We start from the raw sequence: 26,253 nt of genomic DNA, 5'->3' as shown, positions 1-26,253 counted from the left end.
AATTAAATTTACAAAAATATTAGTAATTTACTTGCTTATCCATTTGCAATTTTAGTACAAAAGCCTGCTTGTCCATAAATTAAATGCTATAAACTCAAGCACAGCTGGATTTCTATGGTTTGTCTGAACATAAATGTGACAGTGGGTGGTGAAGAAGAGACACACCACAATCTTTTTATTTTTAGCTTCAGTCAGAGATTTGATCCTTTCTTATATCTGAAAGCTGTAAATGTATCACAGTGGGCAGATCAATAGGAAGGTGAACTGCAAATGCTCTCTGTGTGTGCCTTTAACGAGCTGTTGGGGAAATAGTAACAGTTTAGAAGTTGTTATTGAGAAATAACACAAAGGAACTACAGCTTTTACCTATAAAGATGTAAGTTAGCATCAGTTTCTAGTCGTTGTGAGGCTTCCTGAATGACAATCAGTTTAGTAGCACAAAATGGGATACAATAGCAACGTGAAACTATGATTGACAAGATTAGCTATTCAGATTTCAAGGGAATTCAAAACACTGAACCAAGATAGCTGATTGTAAGGCTTATTTAAAAATGCACACAGACAATCTCATTTCCAGAATGAACCAGCTACCTGCAGCCAGTAACATCACAGGAAAATGGGATGGATTGTGCAATAACAGTGGGAAGGCTACAGTCCCCATCAAATCAGCAGCTGGTATTTAGAAAGTAGTGTGGTATATAAACCAAAAATAAAATCTCCTATTCATTTACGTCAAGTACGTGCTTACTCAGTAGCTCTTATTTCCAGGATATTCCAGTTATTTAAACGAAATATCTGTTAGCTACTGCCCCAGATTGTATCTAATTCTTAAACTGATCTTGAAATAGAAACATCACATATCAGTGAGACAATAAAGAAATTACTTTCTTGATCCTCAGGCAACTTCTGTAAAGATAATTAGTAGGCTGGTTTTTTCCCTGTGTTGAAGTACTGCTGCTAACACAAAACTGAGGAGCTTGGTCAGTACAAAAGAAGCAAAAACATTGATAGCATCAGATAGGTATATGGCTTCTGCTAAGTATTCACTTTGAAAAATATCTGTGACCTAAGTTACTGAAACTTTCCTTTCCGAAGCTATACTTGCTCTTTTTTGTGCAAGTGATGTTGTTTATTACTAGTAAACCAATTAACTGAGCACATCTTGTCAGAAGCTAAGTATTGTTAATGCCGAAGCTGCTGCATTTTAGAGGTATTGACAATGGATTGATACAACACTGTCAGGAAAGATTTCATTACAAGTACATCTAGAAAAGGCTGAAAACAGAAGACCTCAATCCACAAGCTCTCTGCATAGGTAGGTCTCGTTAGCTTAAAAAGTGCTGTGCATTTAGAGGCTATCGGACTGGGGGTCAGCCTTGGTATTACTTTGTTTAAAGGTAGGCTGGTGGTGATTGTTCAAAAAACCACACAAAAATACACAGAAAAGTTTTACTCCACAATGCAACACAAAGAGAATGAACCTAAATGACACAAGTTTGAGAACAGAGCAGAAGCTCTGCTATTTTTATAGATATAAAGGTATATCTATAAAGGTAGATTATATCTTCCTTTAGGGAAGATATATTTGCTAAAGGGAACCGACTGCTGTTACTTTTCAACAGAAGCTTTATAAATCTAAGGTTGACATTAAATTTGTTCATGCTTGACCAACTTGATAGATTTCTACAAAGAAATCACTGGCTTGCTAGATGAGGGGAGGGCAGTGGGTATTGTCTACGTGGATTTCAGGAAGCCTATTGATACTGTCTCCTGTAAGATCCTCATAGATGAGCTGTTGAGGTACTGGCTGGGTTAGCAGACATGGAGGTGGACTGAAAACTGGCTGAATGGCTGGGCCCAGAGGGTGGTGATTAGTGGCACAAAGTCTGGTTGGAGGCCAGTAGCTAGTGGTGTACTCCAGGGATCAATACTGGGCTCAGTCCTGTTTAACATCTTCATTAATCATAGAATCACAGGATCATCTAGGTTGGAAAAGACCTTTAAGATCATCAAGTCCAATTGCAAACCTAACACTGCCAAGTCCACCACTAAACCACGTCCTAAGCACCACATCTACATGTCTTTTAAATACCTCCAGGGATGGTGACTCAACCACTTCCCTGGGCAGCCTGTTCCAATGAGTGACAACCCTTTCAATGGATTTTTTTTTCCTAATATCCAATATAAACCTCCCCTGACATAACTTGAGGCCATTTCCTCTTGTCCTATCACTAGTTATCTGGGAGAAGAGATGGACACCCACCTTTACAGCCTCCTTTCAGGTAGTTGTAGAGAGTGATAAAGTTCCCCCTGAGCCTTTTCTCCAGGGTAAACACTCCCAGTTCCCTCAGCTGCTCCTCATAATACTTGTGCTCCAGACCCTTCACCAGCTCTGTTGCCCTTCTCTGGAAATGCTCCAGCACCTCAACATCCCTCTTGTAGTGAGGAGCCCAAAACTGAACACATTATTCGACGTGTAGCCTCAACAGTACTGAGTGCAGAGAGACGATCACTTCCCTAATCCTGCTGGCCACACTATTTCTGATACAAGCCAGGATGCTGTTGGCCTTCTTGGCCACCTGGGCACACGGCTGGCTCATGTTCAGCCAGCTGTTGACCAAAAATGATTTGGGTGATGGGGAAGACTGTATTCTCAGCAAGTTTGCAGATGATACCAAACTGAGATGAGTGGTTGATATACCAGAGAGTCATTCTGGCATCCAGGAAGACCTCAACAGGCTGGAGAAATGGATTGACAGGAACTTAATGAAGATGAACAAGAGGAAGTGCAAAGTCCTACACCTGGGGAGGAACAACCGACCAACCCTGGGCAACAATATATGCAGGGGACCACCCAGCCTTGCAGAAAGGACCTTGGAGTCGAGGTGTACACCAAGCTAAACATGAGTCAGCAATGGGCCCTTGCGACAAAGAAGGCCAACGGTATCCTGGGCTGCACTGAGCAAAGCCTTGCCAGCAGGTCAAGGGAGGTCATCCTTCTCCTCTACTCAGCACTGGTAAGGCCACACCTGGAGTGCTGTGTCCAGTTTTGGGCTCCCCAATACAAGAGAGACATGAACAGACTGGAGACAGTCCAATGAAGGGCCACAAAAATGATGAAGAGACTGGAGCATGTCTCCTAAGAGGAATGTTCAGCCTAGGGAAGAGAAGGCTTGGGGAGGATCTTATCAACATCTATAAATACCTGAAGGGAGGATGTAAAAAGGACGTAGCCAGGCTCTTTTCAGCAGTGCCCAGTGCTAGGATCAGAGACAATGGGCACAAACTGAAACACAGGAGTTTCCCTCTGAACATCAAGAAACACTGTTTTTACTGTGAGGATGTCTGAGCACTGGCACAGTTGCCCAGAGAGGTTGTGAAGTCTCCATCTTTGGAGATACTCAAAAGCTGGTCCTGTGTAACCAGCTCTAGGTTTGACCAGATGACCTCAAGAGGTCATTTCCAACCTCACACCACTCTGTGTGAAGGTTAGAAGTAGAAAACTGACTGTCATACTTCATAGCGCACTCATGTCTACTCTCCGTATGTCGAAGGAAAAAGAAATATGAAAGAAACAATTTCAGCTTTGAAATTAAAGACCAGCAGTGCCAAGAATAACTTCTGATACACGCATGTAAGCCCTGTCAGGGAGAATTTAGGGTGCTGTCAGGTAAGAATGTGGAGCTTAAGGAAGTCATGCTACTCTTGAGGAACCATTATCATAGCTAACACCTTTACATGTGCTACAAGGCTAATGGATCTTGGCTCATACACAGAGCTGCATAACTGTCAGGAAAAAAAAAAATAAATTCAGTTTCAAGGAACTTTTTATTTCCAAATTCCTTTCTTCCATATATGCAATGACCCTTAATTTTGATTTATATTTCACAGCTTATTAATACTGTATGTACTTACTACCTTTCTAACATTAGACAACTAACTCCTTTTCAGTTATTAGGGGAAGACTTGTCACCACAGACTTCCATTTGAACTGCTTATTATACTTACAGTTATGCCATTCTCAATTATCACAAATGGAAACAATTTCATTTTATGAATACCATACCTAAAATTTTTAATTGGCTCACCTGAGTAACTTGGATTTATACTGTGTTTCTTAAGGCTGCAATGAAATACATATGGAAATGTATTTATGTATCAATGAGTATTAGTTTAACTACACTAGTCTGTCAAATATACGCAGGCTGTCTGGTATTTGCTTTTATGTCAAGAGTATAGCATTTCAAGCCCAGTAATACAATAAACAGTGTTCATCTGAGATGTGTAGTGTTCCAGTGGTACTGTTCCAGAAAACTAAATAAGATATTTAACCTTTCAGCTGGGACTCAGTTTACTATCTGCAAAGGTTGTGGGTCGCACAATGTCTTTTAATCACTCCCAGGTGATTATACATCCTCTTCCATTTTTATTTGTATTTCAAGACATATGCTGACAGCACATACTGTCAAGCTAAAGTGGCAGAAGAAACAGTATCTACTGCCTGTCGTATGAGTTACCAACATATTGCAATAAGTAAACACTGTACAACAGAAATCATCTGATATGGGAACTATGGGGGATGAGTGTTAATGAGTTAACAACAGGCAGAGGTCTGAGGCTCAGGGGCTTGCAAAGAGGAACTCCTTGCCTCTCCAGTATAACCATCTATACATACAGGAACAGTATACACTGTTCCTCTACAGTATACACAGACTAGTCTCCTGTATGTGTATGATCTCAATGCTAGGGAAAAGCCCCCTATACCTATTAAACTACTTACAGCACTTCACTGAAACATCTCAGAGTATAATTTACTTAATCCATTTGTCACAGAATATTTAATGACTTTGCATTCTCATGTATGCAGAAAGACTGAATAATCAAAGCTCTGTTTAAAATTTCAGTACAGAATATCCTGTACTAGAAAGACTTTGCATTGTGTTTATTGGGGTGTGGGAGCACAAAGCCCCGCCACACTGGGGAGGCTGTTATGCCATGCAGGCTGAAAAATGTACACTTCAGAAGGCAACAACTGCCTGTGTGCTGGCTGGTACTATGCATCTGAATGCATGTTTCACACATCCATTGCAGATCAGAGCAACCAGATGAAAGCGCTACTTACCTTTACTTTATACAGTAAGAGGTGACTACTGTGAGTTTCCAAAAAGTAGTGAGTAAATCAGAATATTTTTCTTTTTATATTTTATTTGTGCTATAGCAAGAAACTGGATTAGTGAAACTTTCCAGCCTAGATTCCTCTAGAACAAAGCAGTGAAGCTATTTAGCAAAGTGAATATGCAAATAATTGAAAGATACTGAAGTGTCTCTAGGTTTTGACTTTTTTTTTTTTTTAAAGTCTCCCACCAGAGAAACCCTAGTTACTTACCTTATTCGTCTGTTTGTCTCTATCAAATATTTCTGTGCTTTACTCTGACATATTTTTTGATTTTCCTTCAATGCCCGATGTTCCTCTTTTAAATCCCACTCAAAGTGAAATGTTAAAGCTCCATCCCTAGTATTATGTTAAGGACAATGGAAACTGTAGCGAACAGCTCATTAAAAAATATAGTAAGTAGCCTTTTTGATTGACTTTATATACCTTTTCGGGGAAGGGCAAACTTTACCCATGAGATAGAAAATGCTGATATGCCTTTTGACTAAGTACACAACAGTTGGTCCCATAATTGTATATTATAGTAATAATTAAATTTATGTTCATCCAGAAAAAAACGTAACTGCATTTTACTGTTTACAGTGATTTTAAGAGAGGCTTTGCATCAGCAGGTGAAAACCTCGCCCTTGTTACGTTTATTTGAAGAGACATCGTTCTGTTGTTATTTAAATCTGTAACATATAGATACATGTATCACGGGGAAAATGTTTCCAATAGTAACAACCGGCCCCCTCCGGCAAAGGATTAGCTGTTTACACTGAAATTCGTCAATATCCCTGGATAGAAGCTATCCATGAGCAGGAGCGGTCCCGCCCCACCTCAGTAACGGTTTCAGCAGCACCCTACAGGCGGGGCTCAGAACTTGTGTCACTGTTCATTCCTTACATTCACGACAGTAAGGATCCCCAAGTTAGGGTGGAGAATACAATTCTCAGCGGCAGCACCTCTTCGAGGAAGGAAAACAAGAAAGCTCCGAAGTTGCCCGAAACCCCGAAAGTACAAGTTTTACTTGGCGCCGCTGCCGGGGCGATCCCTCGCGGCGCGGGATGGAGGCGGGTGCCCACCGCTGCCGCCCGCAGGGGCCCGGCGCAGCCCCGCGGCCCCACCGCCCCTGGGCGAGGCACAGGCCGGTGCCCGCGGGCCGTGTCCCTGCGGGGCGGCCACCCCCGAGGCCACCCGCCCTCACGGGCCGCTTCACCGCCCGCCCCAGCCCCCCACCGCCGGCCGAGCCCCCGGAAAGATACGCTGCAGCCTGCCGCCTCCCACCCGCGCGGGCCTGGCGGCCGCCGGGAAGATCCTGCCTGCGCGCCGCCTCGCCACCCTTCTCGCTGGGCTCCATCCAGCGCCCCGGCCCCGCCGGCCCCACACCGGAGCGCGCCGCACTCAGTGCCGGGCTCCGCTCCGCTCCCCAGCGCGCCCCGGTCGCGCCGCCACCACCGTAGCAACGGGGACGCCGCTTCCTTCGCAACGGGGCGGGGAAGCGGCTGGGGGCGGCAGCTGAGGGGCCGGCGGCTGAGGGGGCGGTGGCGCAGGGGGCGGTGGGAGCGGCTGAGGGGGCGGTGGCGCAGGGGGCGGTGGGAGCGGCTGAGGGGGCGGTGGCGCAGGGGGCGGTGGCGCAGGGGGCGGCGGGGAGCGGCTGAGGGAGCGGTGGCTGAGGGAGCGGTGGCGGTTTGCCTGGCCCTGCCGTTACTAGACTTGAAGCCAGGCCGAGGGACAGGGTGAACGGGGGCTCCGCTGTGAGCGCAGCCGCCGGGGGCCCGGCCCGGCCCTGCCCGGGGTGGAAGCCAGGCGCGGGCACTCTCCGCGTCCGCCCGCCCCTTCCGGCACGCCGCCGTCGCGCTCCCCGCCCGGGCGCGGTGACTGGCGCTCGCCGAAGTTTCCATCCTCCCTGCACTTCTTGTAACTAACAAATGCTGTTTAAACACAAACAAACACCTTCCCCCCACCCCACCCCCAATTAAAAAACCCCACAAACCCAAACATAAAACCCCGGTATCCGAACAAACGCGTTTTTAATGAGTTTTTGCAGCGCGAACAAGCGCCTCGCTGAGCCTGTTTGCTGCCGGTGGGCTCGCAGAGCTCTCTGCGGATCTCTTGAATCTGTTGACAGTCAAGTCTTGGAGTTAAAAGCATAATCTTTTAACCGCAGGGTGAAGAAATCAGAATGAGAAAAAAAAAAGTTAAATTATATAAAATTTTATAGAAAATAAAGTATATTAAAAGTACATAAAGTTACATAAAGAAAATAAGTTCTTAACACTGCAATTTTTTTTTCCCCCCAGGCGAAGCAGGGTGTGTTGTGTTGGGATATCGCCATGCCTTGGATGAGCTGTCAGCAAAAGGCTAACTGCCCTGGTGATTTCCTGGCGAGACATTTCTCGGCTGTTGTATTTGAGCTTAAACCAATTCTTCTCTTTTTCAGTGTGCAGCTGTTCTATGTCTTTGACTAGAAGGGTAAAAATAGTACCAGTCATTTGTAAAATACTTTTCTCCACAGACACCCCCCCCACACTCTGTAGAACAGCTTGTGAAGTAGGTGTTACTACTACCATTTTACAGTCAAGACTACTGATGCTCAGGTTGTCAAATGTGCTTAATTTTTATAATATCCCAGCTCCTCACGTCCTTCAGGCTGTAGAATGAGAAGATGACTAGCCGAGGACCATGTATTTCAGGACTGTATGATTTTTCTGGGACAACAAGCCTAATCTCAAGTGGTTAAGAAATGAAAGGTCCCACTCTGGCAACTGGTTTGAAAGAAGTTTCATAAATTTTACTGTGGACTAGAGACCGATATTCCAGTGAAGGATAAAGATCAGCTCTTAAATCTTTGTGGGATAGATTCTGAATTTATTACAAGTTTTATTTGAAGGCTGGAGCTGCAGAAAAACATTTTTCTTTCCTTCTTGTTCCAGTGGGGTATTCATCTGATAATGCCCTTTAGCTTTCCTCCAAGCTTCAGTTTAACTGTGTATGCAACTGCATGGGAGAAGAAGTTCAGTCAACGCTCTGACTGTTTCAGCCATTCCTTCCTGAAATTTGTCACCTTTCCTATTTCTGTGCATAGGATGACATATATAGGTAGCCATGAGTCTTTCCACCCTCTTTCTGAGACTGACCTGTCGATTACAACCTGCATCTTCTTGAGAGACCGTCAGCCGATGCACTAGTCATCATTATCTAGTAATTCTTGTGTCAGAAAGCTATGTGCCACGTTCAGAACAAATTAAAAATTTGATTTTGAGAAATACTGAAAATTTTGAGAAATGTTAAATACTTCACAGGTGGTTGAATGTGCTCCTCTCAGGGAGAGGCCAGGTACAGGTGCTTAGTGCCCTTCAGCTATTAATTTTGAAAGAAAACATTGGATTTAAAAATTGGATTAAAATTGGGATTTAAAACTTTATTAACCCTCCTCTCCCAATTGCTTTCAAATCTCTGTAGCAAAAGCTATCTCCAGTGTATTCCAGCTTCAGACAGGGATGGAGATGAACCACAGTATCAAGAGAAATTTGGAACATTGTCTGGATGGATTGGTGTAAACTGATGTTGAACAGTGTAATCTGACAGTCCTCTAGACTGTTTATCTCCCAAGGGTATGTTAGAAGCTGAGATTTTATTTATTCAGCCAGATTGCAAGCAGTTTAAATTCTTAATGTGCATGAGGAGTTGAAAATCTGTTGGATCTTCATGAACTTTCCAATTAATCTTTCCAAGTAATTTCCTTTTTGGTTGAAATACAGATCCAGTTTTTAAGATATAAAAATAGTGGAATTGAATGTATGAAAACTGTAAGTACCTCATAGCTCTAGTTAAGATTCTGTGGGCTACATTTAATTTTCTTCTTTTTCAGGACATTCTTTTGTACTTTGACATTCTTCAGAGATAAAAATAGTTGTATTTGAATGATGGTCTCACTCTCTATACCTGTGTTCCTACAGATGGGCTACCAGTGAGACCGAGAGCTGGCTATTGTCCTCCCAGTAAACAATTTTCTATGTAACACAAAGTGTTACTTTAAAGTAATATTTTTAATTTTTCTACTTTGAATTTGCTTTTAGGATATATTCTAAAAGTGCCTTCACAGTCTGTTCTAGTGCACTGCCATCACACCAATATAAACACTTCCATTTTAATTATAAAAGCCTTTGTAAAAAAAGTAAAACATTGATTAATACTAGTTTTTCTTTCAAGTATCCCAGACTACTCAATACCAAATATATACCAAAGCTTAAAAATAGCATATCAGAAAATCTGTCAGTTTTATCACAATGAAAATATATATTTGATTTGTCATGTAGGGGTGATAAGCAGTAATTGCTCTCAGGATACAGGCATTAGTATATAAAACCTACTGTGCAATTGAAATGTGGTTTATTAAATCCAGGCATTAAAGGAGCGATGTGTTGGCTGCTCTTTGTGCTGTAGACATTCCCAAATAGTTAGCTCAGGACTTCATAGTGCACAATCCTTTCCACGGAAATTTGAAACCCATCAAAACATTTGCATTTCTTCAAGTAAAAGATGAACTGCTTTAGGGTAACTTCACTGATTTGTCTTAGTATTATTGTGTTCAGTTCAGGAGAGACCGTCGTAACTAATGTCAAGCCTTGTTCATCGAAGGTAAGACTTTCAATTACTTTGCTTAGATAAGCTAATGAATGTAACGGAATGATTTTTCAGAAAATTGAAAGATGTTTTTAAAATGTAGGTTGCTTTATTCAGGATAGATACAAAAGTACAGAAGATTCAGGTATTTTCAGATAGAGAAAAGAAACTATACTGAAATTGGAGGAATTCAGTTTATTAGAAATTTTTTTTCTGTTAATGAGATTCATCATAGCTCAGTTGTTAGGCCAGATTTTTAATCTCATCTGCATGACTGTAAATGCAAAGTAACTATTGTTTTTGGCAGAGTCACAGTTTTTGCTTGAATTGCTGAGGTCAGATTTAATTGCCTGTTTCATGTTGGCTTTTGTTAAAAATAAATATTGATTAAAAATATTTGCTTGGCAGTATTTAATTGAACATCTGGTGAATAGCTGTGATAAAGCCCTGGAACAAACCAGTTTCAACTGATCTATTTATAAGTTTCAAGTGATCTATTTATAATTCTTACAGAATTTTTCTTCCTTTATTTTGTGCTTATTTTAAGATTAAAAAAACATATTCTTTTAGTTCTCTAGCATTTATCTCCACACACAAAATACTGTTACATTAATAATTTGAAATCTTTTTTTTAAAAAAAATCTCCTTGTTAATAGAATCACAGAATGGCTTGGGTTGGAACAGTTTCATGTAATTTTTACTTTCACTTTTAGAAAGCAAAAATCAGGTAAAAAACTGTTCAGTGCTTTGCCAGTGTAGTGCTGATACCAGACAGAGAAATTTGCAGCAGGAGAAAAGAAATATTATGTTGAAGGAATGTTCAAGTCTAAATAAGTTTTGTTTTTTATTAAAATATTTACTTTCCTAAGGATCCTATTTACATTTGAAAATACAACATATGAACATACTACAATGCTTTGCTGAGACTATGGAATTGACGAACAGACTCAAATGTGTTTCTTAGTCTTTTGACAATGACACATATTTCAGGAATTACTTTTAGCATTTCTTTAAGTGATGAGTCAGAGGCATTCTCTTATTTTATGCCACATGGCACCATGGAAGAAAAAATCTTAAATATAAAAAAAATATTTTAAAAGAACATTGATAGGTGTAATTACTTTTACTAATGCTTATATTGTTACTATTTCAGATAACTGTGTGCCTATGAATAGTGTCCCTTTATTCTTTCCTCTATCAGAGCATTTAAAATATTTTTTTAATGTTAAGTTTATCTGCAAAGCTGCTTGGGACTGCATGTGTGCATAGATTAATAACTTGTGCAAGTATTTCCATGATCAGAATCTAAGTAATTAATTTAGGGGCTTTCAAGAGTGAAAGTGTTTTGCTAATATGTGGTATTTCACTTTTCAGTGAAAATAATTTGTTAGCATTTAAGATGTCTGTTGTGTGTGGTGATTCCTAAAATGTGACCTTAAATGCAAGATTTGCAAGTTCTTGCCTCCAGTTCACAGTGCTCACAAGTAGAATACTTTTAACCAGAAATGCTGGTGGTATTTTTTAAAGTTGTAGAGGTTGATCTTTACCTCTGACATTCTTTTTCTCTTGTGAGGTATAGCTAAGCAGAAGACACCTAACAGGCCTTGATTTCAGCTCTGTCAATTATTGCTTGATAAAGCTTTAAAAAACACAGGTTTTGAAGGAAGATCCATGGAGTAATCTAATTCATTTTGGCAGACCGATCTATTTTATATATGCTTTATGATCAATTTATTTCCCCCTCCATTGTTTGGTACAACAGGGCACAAGGAATGTTGGAGCTGTGGAGGAACCACTCAAGGCAGAAGAGAAAAATAAATCTGCAGATATTTCAAAACAAAAAGAACAATGCCTTGTACCATGTGATGTTCAAGCTAAAATTTTACGAGGGGAAAAACAATACATGTGCAGTATGTATTCATAAAGAATACTTTAAGCAACAACCTATGCAATGCCATGCTATGCAATCCTCTGCTCTGCTCTGCTCTGCTGATTTATTTTTTACTCTTTTTGAGCACGTGACAGCCTTTGACCCTGCTGCCCAGGCTGAGTGAAAATTGGTGTGCCATGTTTTTGGGATGCAGCTGGTGTGACCAAGTTAAAGGATAATCATGCTAGTCTCTATAATCACTGGTGAAGACAGTCAAATCCAGGCAGCAGTTCAGCCCACCTGGATCTGTGTTACCCTCTGGATGCTGGTAGCTCTCTATTAGAGGGGAAGAGTAGGGTGTTTGTCCCTGATTTAAACATCATTGTTAGGTGGAGGGGAGGTCAGTGGGAGTTAGTTAGGTAGTTAGCCAAAGTGGGAGGAAATCTGTATTTCAGCTTGCCTTTTATAGATACTTAACGCAGGACATTATTCACTGCCTTGACAAACTACACAGCAAATGATGTAATCAGCCTCTGAAAGAAATTGCCAAAATTCTTTCCCATATGATTTTTAACATGTATTATTAATTACCTGACATGCAAATTTTTTTATTATTATTGTTTTTTATTTTTAGCATCAGGGCAGAAAACAGGAGTAGCAGAGTGAATGAGTATATGTAGGATGACAAGAAACCTTATATATTTGTCTTTTATCATTTGCACTTGTATTTCTGTGATATTCGTTAACTGGTCATCCAAGTTTCCCAAGGATAAGACGAAATTCTTCTTCAAATCTTAAGAGCCATCACTTCTTAAGATGTCTTCACTGCAACCAGCAAGGCTGAGGTTTTTATCTGTGATCTCTGTACTGCTTTGGTTTCACTTTTAGGTACACTGAGGTTAAACACCTTCAATATTCACTTAGATATCATAAATGTGTTGTCATTCAGTCAAGAATATTTCTAGATTCATAACAACAAAGTGGATGAATGTATTTCTTTTAAAGGAAATTTGCAGAACTCTCTTGTTGAATATGCAAGAAGTACAAAAAAACTGGTAAGAAACATGATGGATGATCAACAGTCGTCTTTGGATTACCTTTCTAATCAGGTACTTTTTATCATAAAGATTTTTATTTCTTATTTGTCACTACAGGTGTTGTCTAACTGAGGAAAATTAAGCATTTATATTGTCATTAAAGCAGTAGAATTAGAGTCTCTGTCACCATTCCCTGTACCTTGGGTAGCCTGTGAGTTCCATTCTTACAAGGAGTGATACGCACCACCTGGTTCACAATGTAGTGGCATACCTGGAGGACTGTTCCTCCACATTGGTTGCTATCTCCAGTCCTGTTGTATTTGTGCAGGTGACGTATCATATTACTGTTAACTCTGATAACAGTTTACAAACACTGTGGATTGCTCAGTACAGATAAAAAGCCTTAATCAAACTGAAGGACTTTTTTTTTTTTTTTTTTTTTTTTTTTAATTAACTGGAATTGCCTAAAAATCATTTTGGATGAAAAAGTAAAAAATCAGACCAATTCACCTAATGAAGGTATGAATCACTAACATACTACAAAAATGATTTTCAGATTATATTTACCAGAAGTCAAAAAGAACGTCTTCAGAATGCAGAATTCCTTACTGCGACCTAATTAAAAATCTTTTATTTGAATTTGCAGGTAAATGAACTTATGAACAGACTTCTTCTTTTGAACGCAGAGGTTTTGAGAAAGCATTTGGATCCACTTCCTTACAAAATGGTTCAATCTCATGGTAAGTATTTTTCGCATTTAGTCTTGACCTCTTCCCTTTTTATCTTTGTATCTTGACAAAGAACTAATTAAAGCAAAGGTAAGCAGTTATAACATTTACGGCATATATTCTGTGTTAGTAACATAAACTCTGGAAAAATTGTAAAATGTTTAAGAACATCATCATAAAGAATTCTTTCAATAATTCATAACCGATAATTCTGGGCATCTTGTTTAGCATCTTATTGATTTTTATGCAAAGTGTCAAGTATGATCATTAGTTCATAAGTGATCTGATATTGCTAAATGGCACTTTCTTTTGCAATAAAGTGTGATCTGCATTTGCAATATTTTTCTTTGAATGGGATGGAAGTCACTTGTCCACTGGACAATTAATCTTTGTAGTGTCCATCCCAACTAAAGGAAACATTACCTCTGAGCAGTCTTAGTGGCTGTACAGACTGCTTGTCTGAGTATGTTTTACACAGACCTGGCTTAACACTTGGAAGCAAAGGGTTTTTTAGGTATACATTATGACATAAAGGATTTTACAAGTATAAATACAAATATCTGCAGGAAAAATACATCCTTCCCCAGATAATTTGTCGTCTTCTCAGTACAAGTGTTACCCAAATAAAATCTGTAAAATGACCCAGATATATAATTTAATTTCTGCATTGTACCCATTAAGATTAGAAAGAAATATCTCTATAGAATATATTTTATACTTTCTGAGCTTAATGAAGTTCAGAGAATTTTCATTTATAAGGTAAATTAATGATAAAACATGATTTTAAAGTTTGCATGATAAGAAACTGCTATTCGAAATCATTCATACATTACCAAGAAGAGTAATATTTCTGTGCTTAAGCTGTATTTGATTTTTTTAAACATATTTTGCTAATGAACTTCATCAAATACTTTCTTCTCTAGGGTTGGATTGCACTGATATTAAAGATACTGTTGGCTCAGTTTCAAAAACTCCAACTGGTCTGTACGTTATCCATCCAGAAGGATCAAATTATCCTTTTGAGGTAATAAATTTATCTCTCAAAACAGTCACAATTTGCTTGAGAATATGCACTTATAATATATTTAATGGATCCAAAGTGTTGTCTGTCCTTGACGATTTCTCAACAGATGAATAAGAAATGTATTGAATGATCCAAATGCATCTGCCATTACTATAATTTTGATAAGTTTCTCATTTTCTACAAAGAAATTTAATGTATGTCCCATCTGATCCCATCATCAGTTTTCATATACAGTGAAAAATGTACCAAAAAGGAAAATCCAAGGTATTTTCCAGCATCCCTTTTGGACATTGAGATGTACAGTTCTTTTCCTTTTTAGAGATGGAAAACTGAGAAGCCGAGTGATTGATCCATTTTGGCTCCTAAAATGGGAGCTTTGGCTTTTTGAATCATTCTGCTGGATGACTGTATAGCATTGCCTTCTCTTGAGAGGTGACACTACTGATGCCTGTAGCTTGGACCATGATATTGTATAAGCATCTAAATATAGGTGCAGATGCACATTAGAGGAGTAGGTACTTTACTCTTGTCTGAGCATCGTTGTAACTCAGTCTGGAGGCATTTTCTGTAACTGCTCAGTTATAGTGCCTATCTAGGAGAAGAGAGTTTGGGGTTGATTTCCTCAGGCTCAGGACATTCAGATTCATGCAAACACAAGGAATACTTTGTTTTGTCTGTTTATTTCCATTTCAGGTGCTTCCACTTAGGGAAGTCCTTATGCATAGTGGAATGACACTTTCAAACCTTTAATTGTGCAGTACATTAGTTTTTGGTGAATAACTATGTAGTTTAAGTCGGCTAATAAATAGCAAAATTTAATATCTAACTTTATAGCCTTCCTTTATATATAACAAAGGAAGGATGAATCCCTTTATCTCTAGCCAACTGAAACCTTACAAAAAAAGGTGGTTTTTTTGTTCAAACTGGTTATGAAAAGGCTTCAGAAGTACGCTAGGATCTCAAAAGGAAAAATGAACTTGGTTGTGCAGACCCCAATGGAAAAACCTATCATTCTGTCAGTACAATGCAATAAGCTCAGGGAAAAGACCTGTAGCTCACTGGCAAGTTCATTCAAGGTAAAAGAAAGGCAAAGACAGGTAGAAGTGTTCACAGAACAACCACGTTTATAGTATGAAGAAAATGCTGTCTGCCTCACCCCAGGATCAACCATAACAGAAAATGCATCTGTTTCAGAGTATCTTCTGGATTGAGGGGGATTCCATTGAGGAAATATTCATACCTCACCCAAATTACTTTTCCTGAGAGATGGTATGATTAATCTAGGTGAGAAAAGTGATTTCTCAGTTCACTCATAGCTTTTGGCAAATAAATCTGAAATGATAAACTGTCTTTCACTTCAAAAGTATTTTTGACACTTTTCCACATTTAAAGTTGCTGCCAGAATCTGAGAATCAGTTATATGAGTGGAAAGGTTCCTTAAGGAGAACAAGAAACAGAAAGAAAAATCATAATAATTTGGTTAAAAGCACAAGGTAATAATAAATAATAAGAATAAATGCCTGCACTCATTAAATGAGTGTCTCATTTCTCGTCTGGTAGATGTTACCCAGAACTGAAAAGATAGTGCCAAAAAGGTCTCAGAGAAAAATATCTAAAATATGTGTGTTCCATAAAAAATACTTTTTTAAGGAAAACTGTTTAATGCAAATTATTCCATGTGTTGAAGCATTAAAAGGGTAAAAGTGAAATGATGAATGGACAAAAATATCAAGACATTAAAACATAAACAAGAAATTGTAATGCATTTTAAGGGGCTAATAGCCAAGAGTTCTGGAAGTTCTGCAGACTAGCAAAATAAGAAAAATACTAAGGGGCAGAAAAACATAGTAAGAAAGTAAAAACCAGAAAAAAAAGCCAGCATGAAACACTTTTATTTCAACGAGGACCTTTAGAGCAATAAGCTGCCCTTTAAATGTAACTGAAAGTAAACCAAAATATCTTCAGAATAATTTGCATAAAGATACCAAGTAAATGAAAAAAAATAACTTAGACAACTTGGTTCTGTTCTCATGTTTTCATGTTTTACACTTCATGTTTTCAAAAGCGAGTATAGATTTTGATGCTTAACTCAGGCTAATTGAAACCTGAATTACAGGAGCTCTAAGAACATAAAGTTTCAGTGGTAGTGGCAGATTCTCACAGTCTTAGAAAATTAGTCCCAAATGGGCTTTTGTCTGATCATTCAAACATGAGGCAATTAAAACCAATTTCACTTCTGGAGAATTGAATCATGATTACTTTCTGACACATTTTTCAATAAGTAAATTTAGATCAATTATATTTCTAAGGTGGGTCAGACAGAACAAAGAGTTTTTTGGAATATACCTCTTATACACACTAAAGATAGACAGGGAAGAAATATTCAGCAGAAGCATCCTCCTGCTCATTTAATTTAAATTGTACCTGAAACACTCATGTCCCTCACACCCTGCATGATATGAGACACAGAACAAGCTGTAAAGTGGATTAACTATAAGGCTTTAGGAAAGAAAATGGCATTTTTTCCAGCATATAAGGAATTAAGAAACTACACAGTAATGACTCTTTTTTGTGTATCTGTCTCATATTTTTACTTAACTGGTGTATGTTTTGGTGCCATATCTAATTGGTTGATGACTTCTCATGTAGAACCAAATCTGCCTCTTCTGAGAATTATCAATACTCCCACTGATTTTATTGGACCCACACAGATTTCTCTGTATAAGGGGGATTACAGGGGAGAAATGGGCAGTAAGATTCCTATTTCAGGGAACACAATTGCATGTCTACAGTTAAATGGGCTGAGGAGAAAATGTGCCACATAATGGGATATTCCATAGTGGAGCAGAGCGCAGCTGCACCGCTGCCATTTGACATGCTGTGGGGCACAAATTTTAGTGAAGACTCATAAATTTGAGAGTTGATCTCTAGCATTCAATGGGACTGCTCATTTGCTGGCTGTTAATTGTTCACATTGGGACTTCCCTGGATTGGGGCCCCTTCTTATATAGAGTTTTCTGCTGCAGCAGCGTAAATTATTATATACTGTGTTATTGCTATCACTTTTTCCATTTCCTCACCTTTATTAAGGGCTCTACATTTCCCAGGCATCATACACACAGTATTTCTGGGGAAGAAGGTATAATGGTGAGGAAGAACACATAAGAAGTTGTGTCTGTTTTGCTTTACTGAAATAAAGGTATATTCAGTGTTAGTGCCTGTATCTGTAATATTTTGCGTGAATAAATTGCATGTTGCTTCCACTTGATGCTATTATTAATTTGCAGTAACATTTATCAAAGCTTATTTATTGTATCTGATACAAGCAGACTTTTGCACACAGTTCTTACTGGTTGAGGAAATGCCCAAATCAAGCAGTCCAACAAGAACATACAAGAAAATACTGCAGCTTCATTTTTTATTTTCTTTGAGCTTTTTGTTAAGATATTTGAAAGGTATGTTGCTTAGCAAAACACTGAATAGTCCACTTTTCTTTAATGAAAATGTTTTCTTAATAACGTCTGCTTCAGGGATGCTTAATTTATGTCTATTCTAGGTTTTGTGTGACATGGATTTTCAAGGAGGTGGATGGACTGTGGTTCAGAAAAGAACTGATGGAATCATTCCATTTCAGAGAACATGGTCTGAATATCTGGATGGATTTGGTGACCTTTCTGGTATTAATTTTAAATACAGTAAAGTGCTTCAGACCCAACATTTCTGTTGCCCTTACGTGACCTATATTCCACTAAATAGTGTGGGATTTTTAATAGTATAGAGATTAAAGTTCTTTTCCATTAAAAGTCTTATTTATACTTAAGAGGTTTTTTTATCAAATCTATTGTGTGATTTTCTCAATGACTATCACCCTACTAAAGGCTTTAGCCATTGCCCACCCTCAGTCTCGTAAAAGGTGTTTAAAATGTTATATGTACTTCCTGAAATAATGTATAAATTGCCCTCTTTTTTTCAGATTGAGAAAAGAAGTGCCTTAGTTGGTTTTAATCACATTTACAAAGTATTTCCTTAATACTTTTTGAGAAAAATCAGTAATATTTCACCATAGAGCATATGAAGTTAGAAAAAGAATGGAAATATTTCATTAGCTAATACAAACACAACTTTTTTATACTTTTATACTACTTTTTTACTGCCATCTTTCATTCAGCAAGTCTCAAAGCAGTTGTTTTTTGTTTACCTGGGATTGCAGTGGAAGCACACAACTTTTCAACTATACAAAAAAGTGCAGTTCACATGGGGCAACCCTTCATGGAAAAATAGTGTGATTTGTAGAGGCAGCAAATCTGGAGAATAGGGTTTGAGTTTTGTTGCGTTTCATAGAATGCCAACATTTATAATTTCTCAGTATTACCCTTAGGAAAGCTGCTGAATTCTCTTTAATCAAGTGGATCTTTAGTACATTCAGTTTTTGTGATCTTCTAAGGTATAAGAAGGTGAACACTTGGAAGTTATCATGTGGACAATTGTCTAAAAGTGTCACAGAGAAAAAAGATGATGCACACATAGGAATTTTTTCCATGGAATTCCCAATGAATTATGAAGATTACTATGTACCTTCATTAGTCTTTCAAAGGAATATAATCCTGTCATACAACTCTTATTACAGTTGGTTCGGGAAGGAAAGTAGAAAAACTAGAAGAATCCATTTTTTCATGTACACTTTCAATTTCTAGAAGTTTATTAATTCTTTATTATATTTCTGTTTTAGGAGAATTTTGGCTTGGACTGAGGAAGATTTTTCACATAGTAAATCAAAAAGCCACTGGTTTCAGTCTTTATGTGGATTTGGAATCAGAAAATGACAAGCATGCCCATGCATCGTATGATAGATTTTGGATAGAGGATGAAGCATGTTCTTTTAAGATCCACTTGGGGCGTTATTCAGGAAATGCTGGTAAAAACCTCCTCTATAGTATTTAAAGATAGTGGCTCCCTTTCTTAATATGAAGAAATGCATTCAAAAGATTAATGCTTAATTAACTTTAAAAATGTTTATTTCTAATCTCTTTTTCACTATTTGGTGAATAATGAACAGTTATGCAGATAAATGGTTAATGATCTAGCGATTGATTATGCCAACATCAATCTTTACATAGTAAGAAATCATTTTATTCTGTTGGTTCAAGGTCCTTAATGCAATAATTGAATAAACAATCCTTTAATAAAGAAATAAAGAAAATACCAGAGGCCTACAAGAAAGCTGGAGGGAGACTTTTTACAAAGGCATGTAGTGATAGGACAAGGGAGATAGGTTTTAAGAGGAAAGAGGGTGGGTTTAGATTAGATATTAGGAAGAAATTCTTTACTGTGAGGGCGGTGAGGCACTGGCACAGGTTGCCCAGAGCAGCTGTGGCTGCCCCATCCCTGGCAGAGCTCAAGGCCAGGCTGGATGGGGCTTTGGGCAACCTGCTCTGGTGGGAGGTGTCCCTGCCCGTGGCAGGGGGATTGGAACTAGATGATCTTTAAGGTCCCTTCCAACCCAAACCATTCTGTGATTCTATGAAAATTAATAAAGAAAATAAAGGAACTTTAATGGATTTAAGTCCACCCTATAATACAGAAGGAATTTTGTGTGTGTTTGTGTATATCTATCTAATGGTTCAGTTACTTAGATGTCCATTATCTCTTCCCAAATTCGCTGATGTTAGTGGAAATCTTCCTGATGTTGCTTTGGTTAGTTCAGAATTGCTTAGACAGTGGCATACAAAGCATAGAGAAAGAAATCAACTGGAACAAATTAGGCCTACAGTATGTAACATTTACAGGCTGACATATAGACACAAATTAATTTACAATTCCAGATCTCCCTGAATATCATAGCTATACCAAATGTGCCAAGATTTTTGTTAAGTATTGCACCATGTCTTACTGCTTTTTTCTATTGTCTTTTTGCATGTTTACTAATATTCAAGAATGTTCCTTATTACTGACTTAATCTCTAAATGTGTGGTGCTTTACCTGGATTTGTCAGAAACATTGTCTCTTCATTAAGAGAACAGAACCAGTAATCACTGACCCTTGTGTTTTAACAGTTGCATTTTACCTCATGACTCACTCTGGGGCTTTAGGCGCATCGCTGGAAAATCTGAAGTTAACAATGGTTCTAATTTCTTTCATGTTTTCTTCCACTGTCTTTAAGGACAGAAGCCTTTACCTTTATAGCTGCTGTGCATCACTAGAAGTGACAACAATATAAAGAGGTTTCATTGAATTTCAAGTTCTTCCATACTTCTCAGTATTTAAACTTTCTCTTTCCTAAGTCTTTAACATATTGCCAGCTCATTATTTGGTGCTCTTGAAGCACTTTTGAAGAAATCTATCTTTCTAATAATTTCAGAGGAAAAGTTTGCAAGATATGCAACAGGTAAGAAGTGTTATGTTTCTCTGTAGCTCACTCTTTTACCCTTCTGTTTTATCTGTTGTACTTAGGGGATGCATTTAGAGGATATAGAAAAGAAGATAACCAGAATTTGATGCCTTTCAGCACATTTGATGTTGATAATGATGGATGCAGGCCAATGTGTGCTATTAAAGAACAGCCTGTGAAGAGCTGCAGTAACTTCAGTGATAACACTGGATGGTGGTTCAACCAGTGTGGCCTTGCAAATCTTAACGGTGTTCATCGCTACACAGGTAGATTTCTTGCAACTGGGATTCACTGGGATACATGGACAATGAACAATAAACCAGTCAAAATTAAATCAGTTTCAATGAAAATTCGGAGAACCTATAACCCATATTTCCATTAATCTATGAAAACAGAAATATAAGTCTTCTTGTAATTATGTCAGATAATGTATCACTGCATCATAAATACCTTTCATTTTCACTTGAACAGTTCAGTCTTAAAACTTTATTAGATATTTCCATAATACAGTTACTAATTTTTATTATGAAATGTCAGCATTTGTAGTTTCTGCTTGAGTAAGAACATCCTAAGAACAGGGTTTTCAGAAAAAAATTTAAGCTTAGTGCTTGTCAGCTTTGATTCAACTGCCTCTTATGCAATCTCAGAGCCAGTGGAAAATTTTAAAAAGCAGTGTAATACTGGCCTTTGAATGTGGTTTTTCTGTGCTCTCTGCATACCTGAATAGCCAAGAAATTTCAGCAAATTTTCTTTTAGAAAGCCATATACCTGTCATAATGATGCCATAATTTTGGAAAAAACCTTTTCTTCACCTTAGGTTAATATTCCACAGTCAACTCTTCTTTCTGTATTCCTTATCAGGCAAGAGAACACTGACTTACTTCAACACCTATGCAATGTTTTATATACTCTCAGGGCCCAATTTTTATACAAGTAAGGTAGTTACTGATATATAAGGACTATGGTCTGTTTTTTCTTTAATTTTCACAGTCAATGTGTTTAATAATCAGATTGTTATTCTAACATTGTCTATTTCACAATTTACTGTAAATAAACACTCTTTTTCAAAGAAAATGTATAACATTTCATATAACCTTTAGAGTTTTAATTTTTGGATATGGGCCTGATCTTATGTTTTTCATTCTTATTGGCATTCACTTTGTGAATGATCATATGGTAATGAACAAAACCAATCTGAGTTATAGAAGTACATTTTAAATTAGTGTGAATTGTTTGAATTTCTGTCAGTAAAATAGACTAATATCAATAAAAATGTGAATATTGTCAGTACAGCAGTGTTTCTGGAACCTGGCATCTATTCTGTAGCAACTAGGGATGGTATTTCTCATCTCTGCTTCAGTTTCAGTAGATCAGATCTGCAGTAACATGTGGAATGAAATCAGCTAAAAACTCTATAGGTTTCCTCTCTGCTGTCTTGCACTTTGACCAAGCACTAACACAGTGAGCGGAAAACATCATCAGTTCAGAACAACCATGTTTTAGAACTTCTTTCCAATGATATATGTAGCTATAGGAGGAAACGAAGCTTGTGATAGGGTATGTTACAAGGTTAAGGGAGAGAAAAAAAAATCCTCTTTTCTTCTGTGCTTGACTAGTCCTTAACAATTGGAAGTAAAAAATTACTAAAACCAGAAGGTTTCCCTCTGCTATAGAGAAACTGAGGACTGTCCTTATAGTGGGGGCCTATGGTAGAAGCACAGTAGGAAGTAGCTTGAGGAAAAGTATTACAGGTCCTGTTAGAGGGATTGTGAGAGAGGGGATAGCTCACACTCCTGGGAGGACTGAATTCTCTGAGTGCAGGGGGATTTTGTTGTTGGACTCCATAGTCTTTTGAACCAGAGGTGGAGAGATAGTGTGTACAGACTCTTTAGTCCTCCCTCTCACTCCAGGCTTATTAGGAATGCATCCCTTCTAACAGCAGCATGAACCCAGCAGATCTATAAAGGTAGATGGTAAAATGAAAGGGCTTCTGCACCAAGATTAACAAGCAGTAGAGCAGTTTCTGACTGTTTAAAGAGTATTAATTCTGGCTGCAAGCCTGGATGTCGTTTAATGTATTAGGGCTATTATATCAGAAGGAATCCTCAGGCTGCAGTACAACAATCTTACTGGAGAATGCCAGTGGCTTACTTTAACAAAAACTTAATGGCTTTGATGAAAGCCTCAGACTTCAATGGTGGGACCTCTGCTCTGACAACCAGGTTCAAGCCTGTGAGCAGAAACGAAGAGTCTAAGCAGGGAATCTGAATGCTGAGTGTACAGTTAGATTCTACTGATGCCCTGAGGCTCCTTCTGGTTTTATTAGAATCCCTGCTTAAAAATGAAGGTGGAAAATGAAGACTGTAGATCTGTGCTGGCAGATATTACCACATTTAATTACCAGGTTTAATCTCTCCTTTGTCATCATCGGTTAGATTAGCTGGCAGTAACAAATTGCAGAGGAGATGAGCCTGAAAAGATCACTAAAGCTTGAAGGACCATTCTTGCAAATAGACACTGAATCTTAAAGTCAAGTCAAATTGAAAACCTCTACAAAAATTGAATTGAATTCTCAGTATCAGTAGGGGGGGGGGGGGGGGAATGGGGAGATGGGCATTTGAATATTTAATGTTTCTTGGAAGATATAAACATTTCCAAGACTATTTGAAGAATCTGCTTTGAACTCAATACAGATCCTTTAATACCATGAAGTACTGCTCTGCTAGCAAGGTCACAGGTAGACACTGTGTCCTCTGTGGCTTACAGTACCTTCCCTTTGTAGATAAAATGAATCCATTTTGCCCCAAGCTTAACTTGTGTGCTTGTCTTTGTTGTGCTGTGAAAGTTGGACTGCAGTGTAAACTGCAAACCGGAATAAGCCCAAATTGCAAATACTAGTCAGGTTTTAACACCTTTAAATCATTCAAGTATGAGTTTTCAATATAGTGTTCTTAAGCAAAAGATGGACAATTCTTTATTCCTATTTCAGATTAGAAATCGTATATGAAAATGGAGATTGTTATGCATTTCTCCTCTTGTATTTGCCATATTATCTACTAGTCATGATCACACTTAGGGCTTCTATGGCACCAAACCATAAATCAAATAATTGATAATAATTAATATAATTTAATGATTCTATTTCCTTTGATGGAGTCTAGCAGCTGAGAAGATCTGAATAAGGTTTCTATAAAAAGTTCTTGAGCATGGGAATCTCATAGTTTTATCATCATTTGAATGTTCTGAAATGTGAGTATTGGTATAGTCTGCTTTTGTTTTAAAATTTAGCATATGCTCAGGTGCTGGAGATTAGTTGGCAGCTTGTCTGGTGCAAATCAGAAATACAGCAATGATAATAGAACATTTTCCATGTGATAGATGGCTACTATCTTCAAAGGTTCATTCCATTTCATCTCTAAGAATAAAACAGCTGTGAAAACAAAAATTCTTTAGTTAAACACAGAGAATTTACAAGGACATTAAACTGATTCCAGGGGCCTATGTTCCATATTTACAGCTGATGGTTCCCAACCACCATACATAATATTTTTGTGGCTGTATATTTAGGACTGATAAATGGCCAGTTATTGCCCAAACAGTCTTGTTTCAACTGAATAAAAAGGACCATGTAGGGTGTAGCATATTAAGAGAAACTGATTTAGTGTTCCAAATAAAAAAAACTGGCTTGGTTTAACTGCCCTTAATATCTATTCCAGGAATGATACTCCAGACTATAAGAAGTTGTCTTTAAAGGACATGTAATCTCTGATGTTATGAAACTGCATTTCTTCTTTTGTGTTCTTTTTCCAAAAGTATGTCTTCAATTTGTAAATCTCTGTTTGGTGAACTCAAATTATTTGACCCAGTTTATGATGCTACAGTAATATAAATAAATGACAACATGGTTTCCACAGCCCAAGTACTACTGACGTGGCAGTGCAGGGTTCAGTGTATTAGACATCTGGAAATAACAAAACAGTATAACTAAAGGCATTTTACTTTCCACTTTCCTTGATTGGGCAGTAAAAAATCTAAACTAGTTAGATTATGATTTTTTTAAATTATTGTTATTACTGTAAACTATGGCATGTATGTAAAATGTTGTAAGTCATGTTTCATTAATATCAAAAAACATTTTGTTTTTATTATTGCTCTAACACTATATTGTATTGATACTTCACTACAAAATACGTAGCATGTTTGTGTGCATTGTGCAGTACTCAAATTTGCAAGTAAGAAACTCTGATTCATAGCTTGATGCTAAATTTTAGTTGGTTGCTTGCCACAGTTTCTGTAATCCTTCCCAATTATTTAAGGATCACTAATGTAATCTGCAATTAACATGCAATTATTTAAACTACCATTTTAAGAACTCTTGCTTGAAATCTGCTGTGTTGGATGTTCTGCAAAGGTTGGCAGCGTGACCATTGACACGAAGATGCTGCAATCTGAAAAGCACGATACCCAGAAATTCTGATGCATGCCTTTAGCAGGTTAAAGCAGAGTGCACAGCTCCACCACCTATGTACAATGTGATACAAAGCACAAAGCTATATGAAGTTTCTGAGAATGAAGGAAAATCTGCTTTTCCCTCCTCCCCATCTGATAAATAAAAGATAAAACACTAAATGTAGTAACATGGTAAAGTTCCATTTAGCCTCACTGTAAAATCTCCGTAGGCTCCCTTGAATGGGATCTGAGGTGGTTTTAATGGAAATACTAGCTTGTTGGGGCACAGAGCTCAACAAGAACTCAAAATTGTAATGAGCAAGAAAGAAAGGAAGGGGAATGACACTGGGCCTATAGTTTGACATGTACATGACTGCATTTTGAAGACAAAAAAGAAGTGATGGCAGATAATTAAAATTCAAGAGCTCACCACTGCTGCTTTTTTTGAATGTCCAAGCCCAATATTCTTTTCATGAAGTCTGTAACTATCAATTACAAGTAGTTCATCATACACCTTCATCCAGGAAGTCCTTTCAGTAGTAGAGCGGGATAGTTTTCCTGCTTACTTGAAAGCGTGCAAGCTAAGCCTGTAGGCAGTCTAATAAGCACGGGCTCTCATTGTTCCTGACCATAGCTGCTGGGTGATCCGATAAAACAGAGACAGTCCTGACCTGTCTTGATCTTCAGAGCAAATAGTGAACCTGTTTTGTACAAGTAGCCCAGAAATACTAGTCCCAACAAGTAATGTCTTCTATCAGCCATTACCTTTAATAGAAAACTAAATAGGTACTAGTAGCTCCTTGTAACTCCTGTGGTTAGATGATCTTGCTGGGCTGTTTAAGGGACCAGACTCCATTCAGGCTTATGGAAAGCCAGGAGAAAAAGCTTATGTCCTTTGGAATATTTGTGTGTGTGTGCATGTGTCATTTCATATACTTTGATGTTTTAACACCTATTTTCTGGGAACCTTCACTTT

General features: G+C 38.1%; 2 protein-coding genes across 2 annotated transcripts in view; one reads left to right on the top strand and one right to left on the bottom strand.

Annotated features, from left to right (window-relative positions):
• Positions 1-5,682, bottom strand: part of CEP126 (centrosomal protein 126) — a 34,448-nt gene extending 28,766 nt beyond the window's left edge. The window contains exons 1-2 of the mRNA XM_055701670.1: positions 5,600-5,682; positions 5,387-5,512 (exon numbers count right to left, since the gene is read on the bottom strand). Of these exons, the coding sequence (XP_055557645.1) occupies positions 5,387-5,512; positions 5,600-5,682 (209 nt within the window). The remainder of the gene's footprint in view (positions 1-5,386; positions 5,513-5,599) is intronic.
• A 3,907-nt stretch (positions 5,683-9,589) lies between these two features.
• Positions 9,590-22,076, top strand: ANGPTL5 (angiopoietin like 5). Its single transcript, XM_005432064.3, has 8 exons — positions 9,590-9,796; positions 11,544-11,691; positions 12,657-12,760; positions 13,335-13,428; positions 14,340-14,440; positions 17,997-18,117; positions 19,170-19,355; positions 20,891-22,076. Exons 1-8 carry the CDS (start codon positions 9,698-9,700, stop codon positions 21,208-21,210), a joined length of 1,173 nt encoding a protein of 390 aa, XP_005432121.1. The 5' UTR covers positions 9,590-9,697; the 3' UTR covers positions 21,211-22,076.
• Positions 22,077-26,253: the final 4,177 nt, after the last annotated feature.

This window comes from Falco cherrug, chromosome 2, assembly GCF_023634085.1.
Source record: "Falco cherrug isolate bFalChe1 chromosome 2, bFalChe1.pri, whole genome shotgun sequence".
NCBI classification, from domain to species: domain Eukaryota; kingdom Metazoa; phylum Chordata; class Aves; order Falconiformes; family Falconidae; genus Falco; species Falco cherrug.
This window is presented reverse-complemented; position numbering and strand designations above follow the sequence as displayed.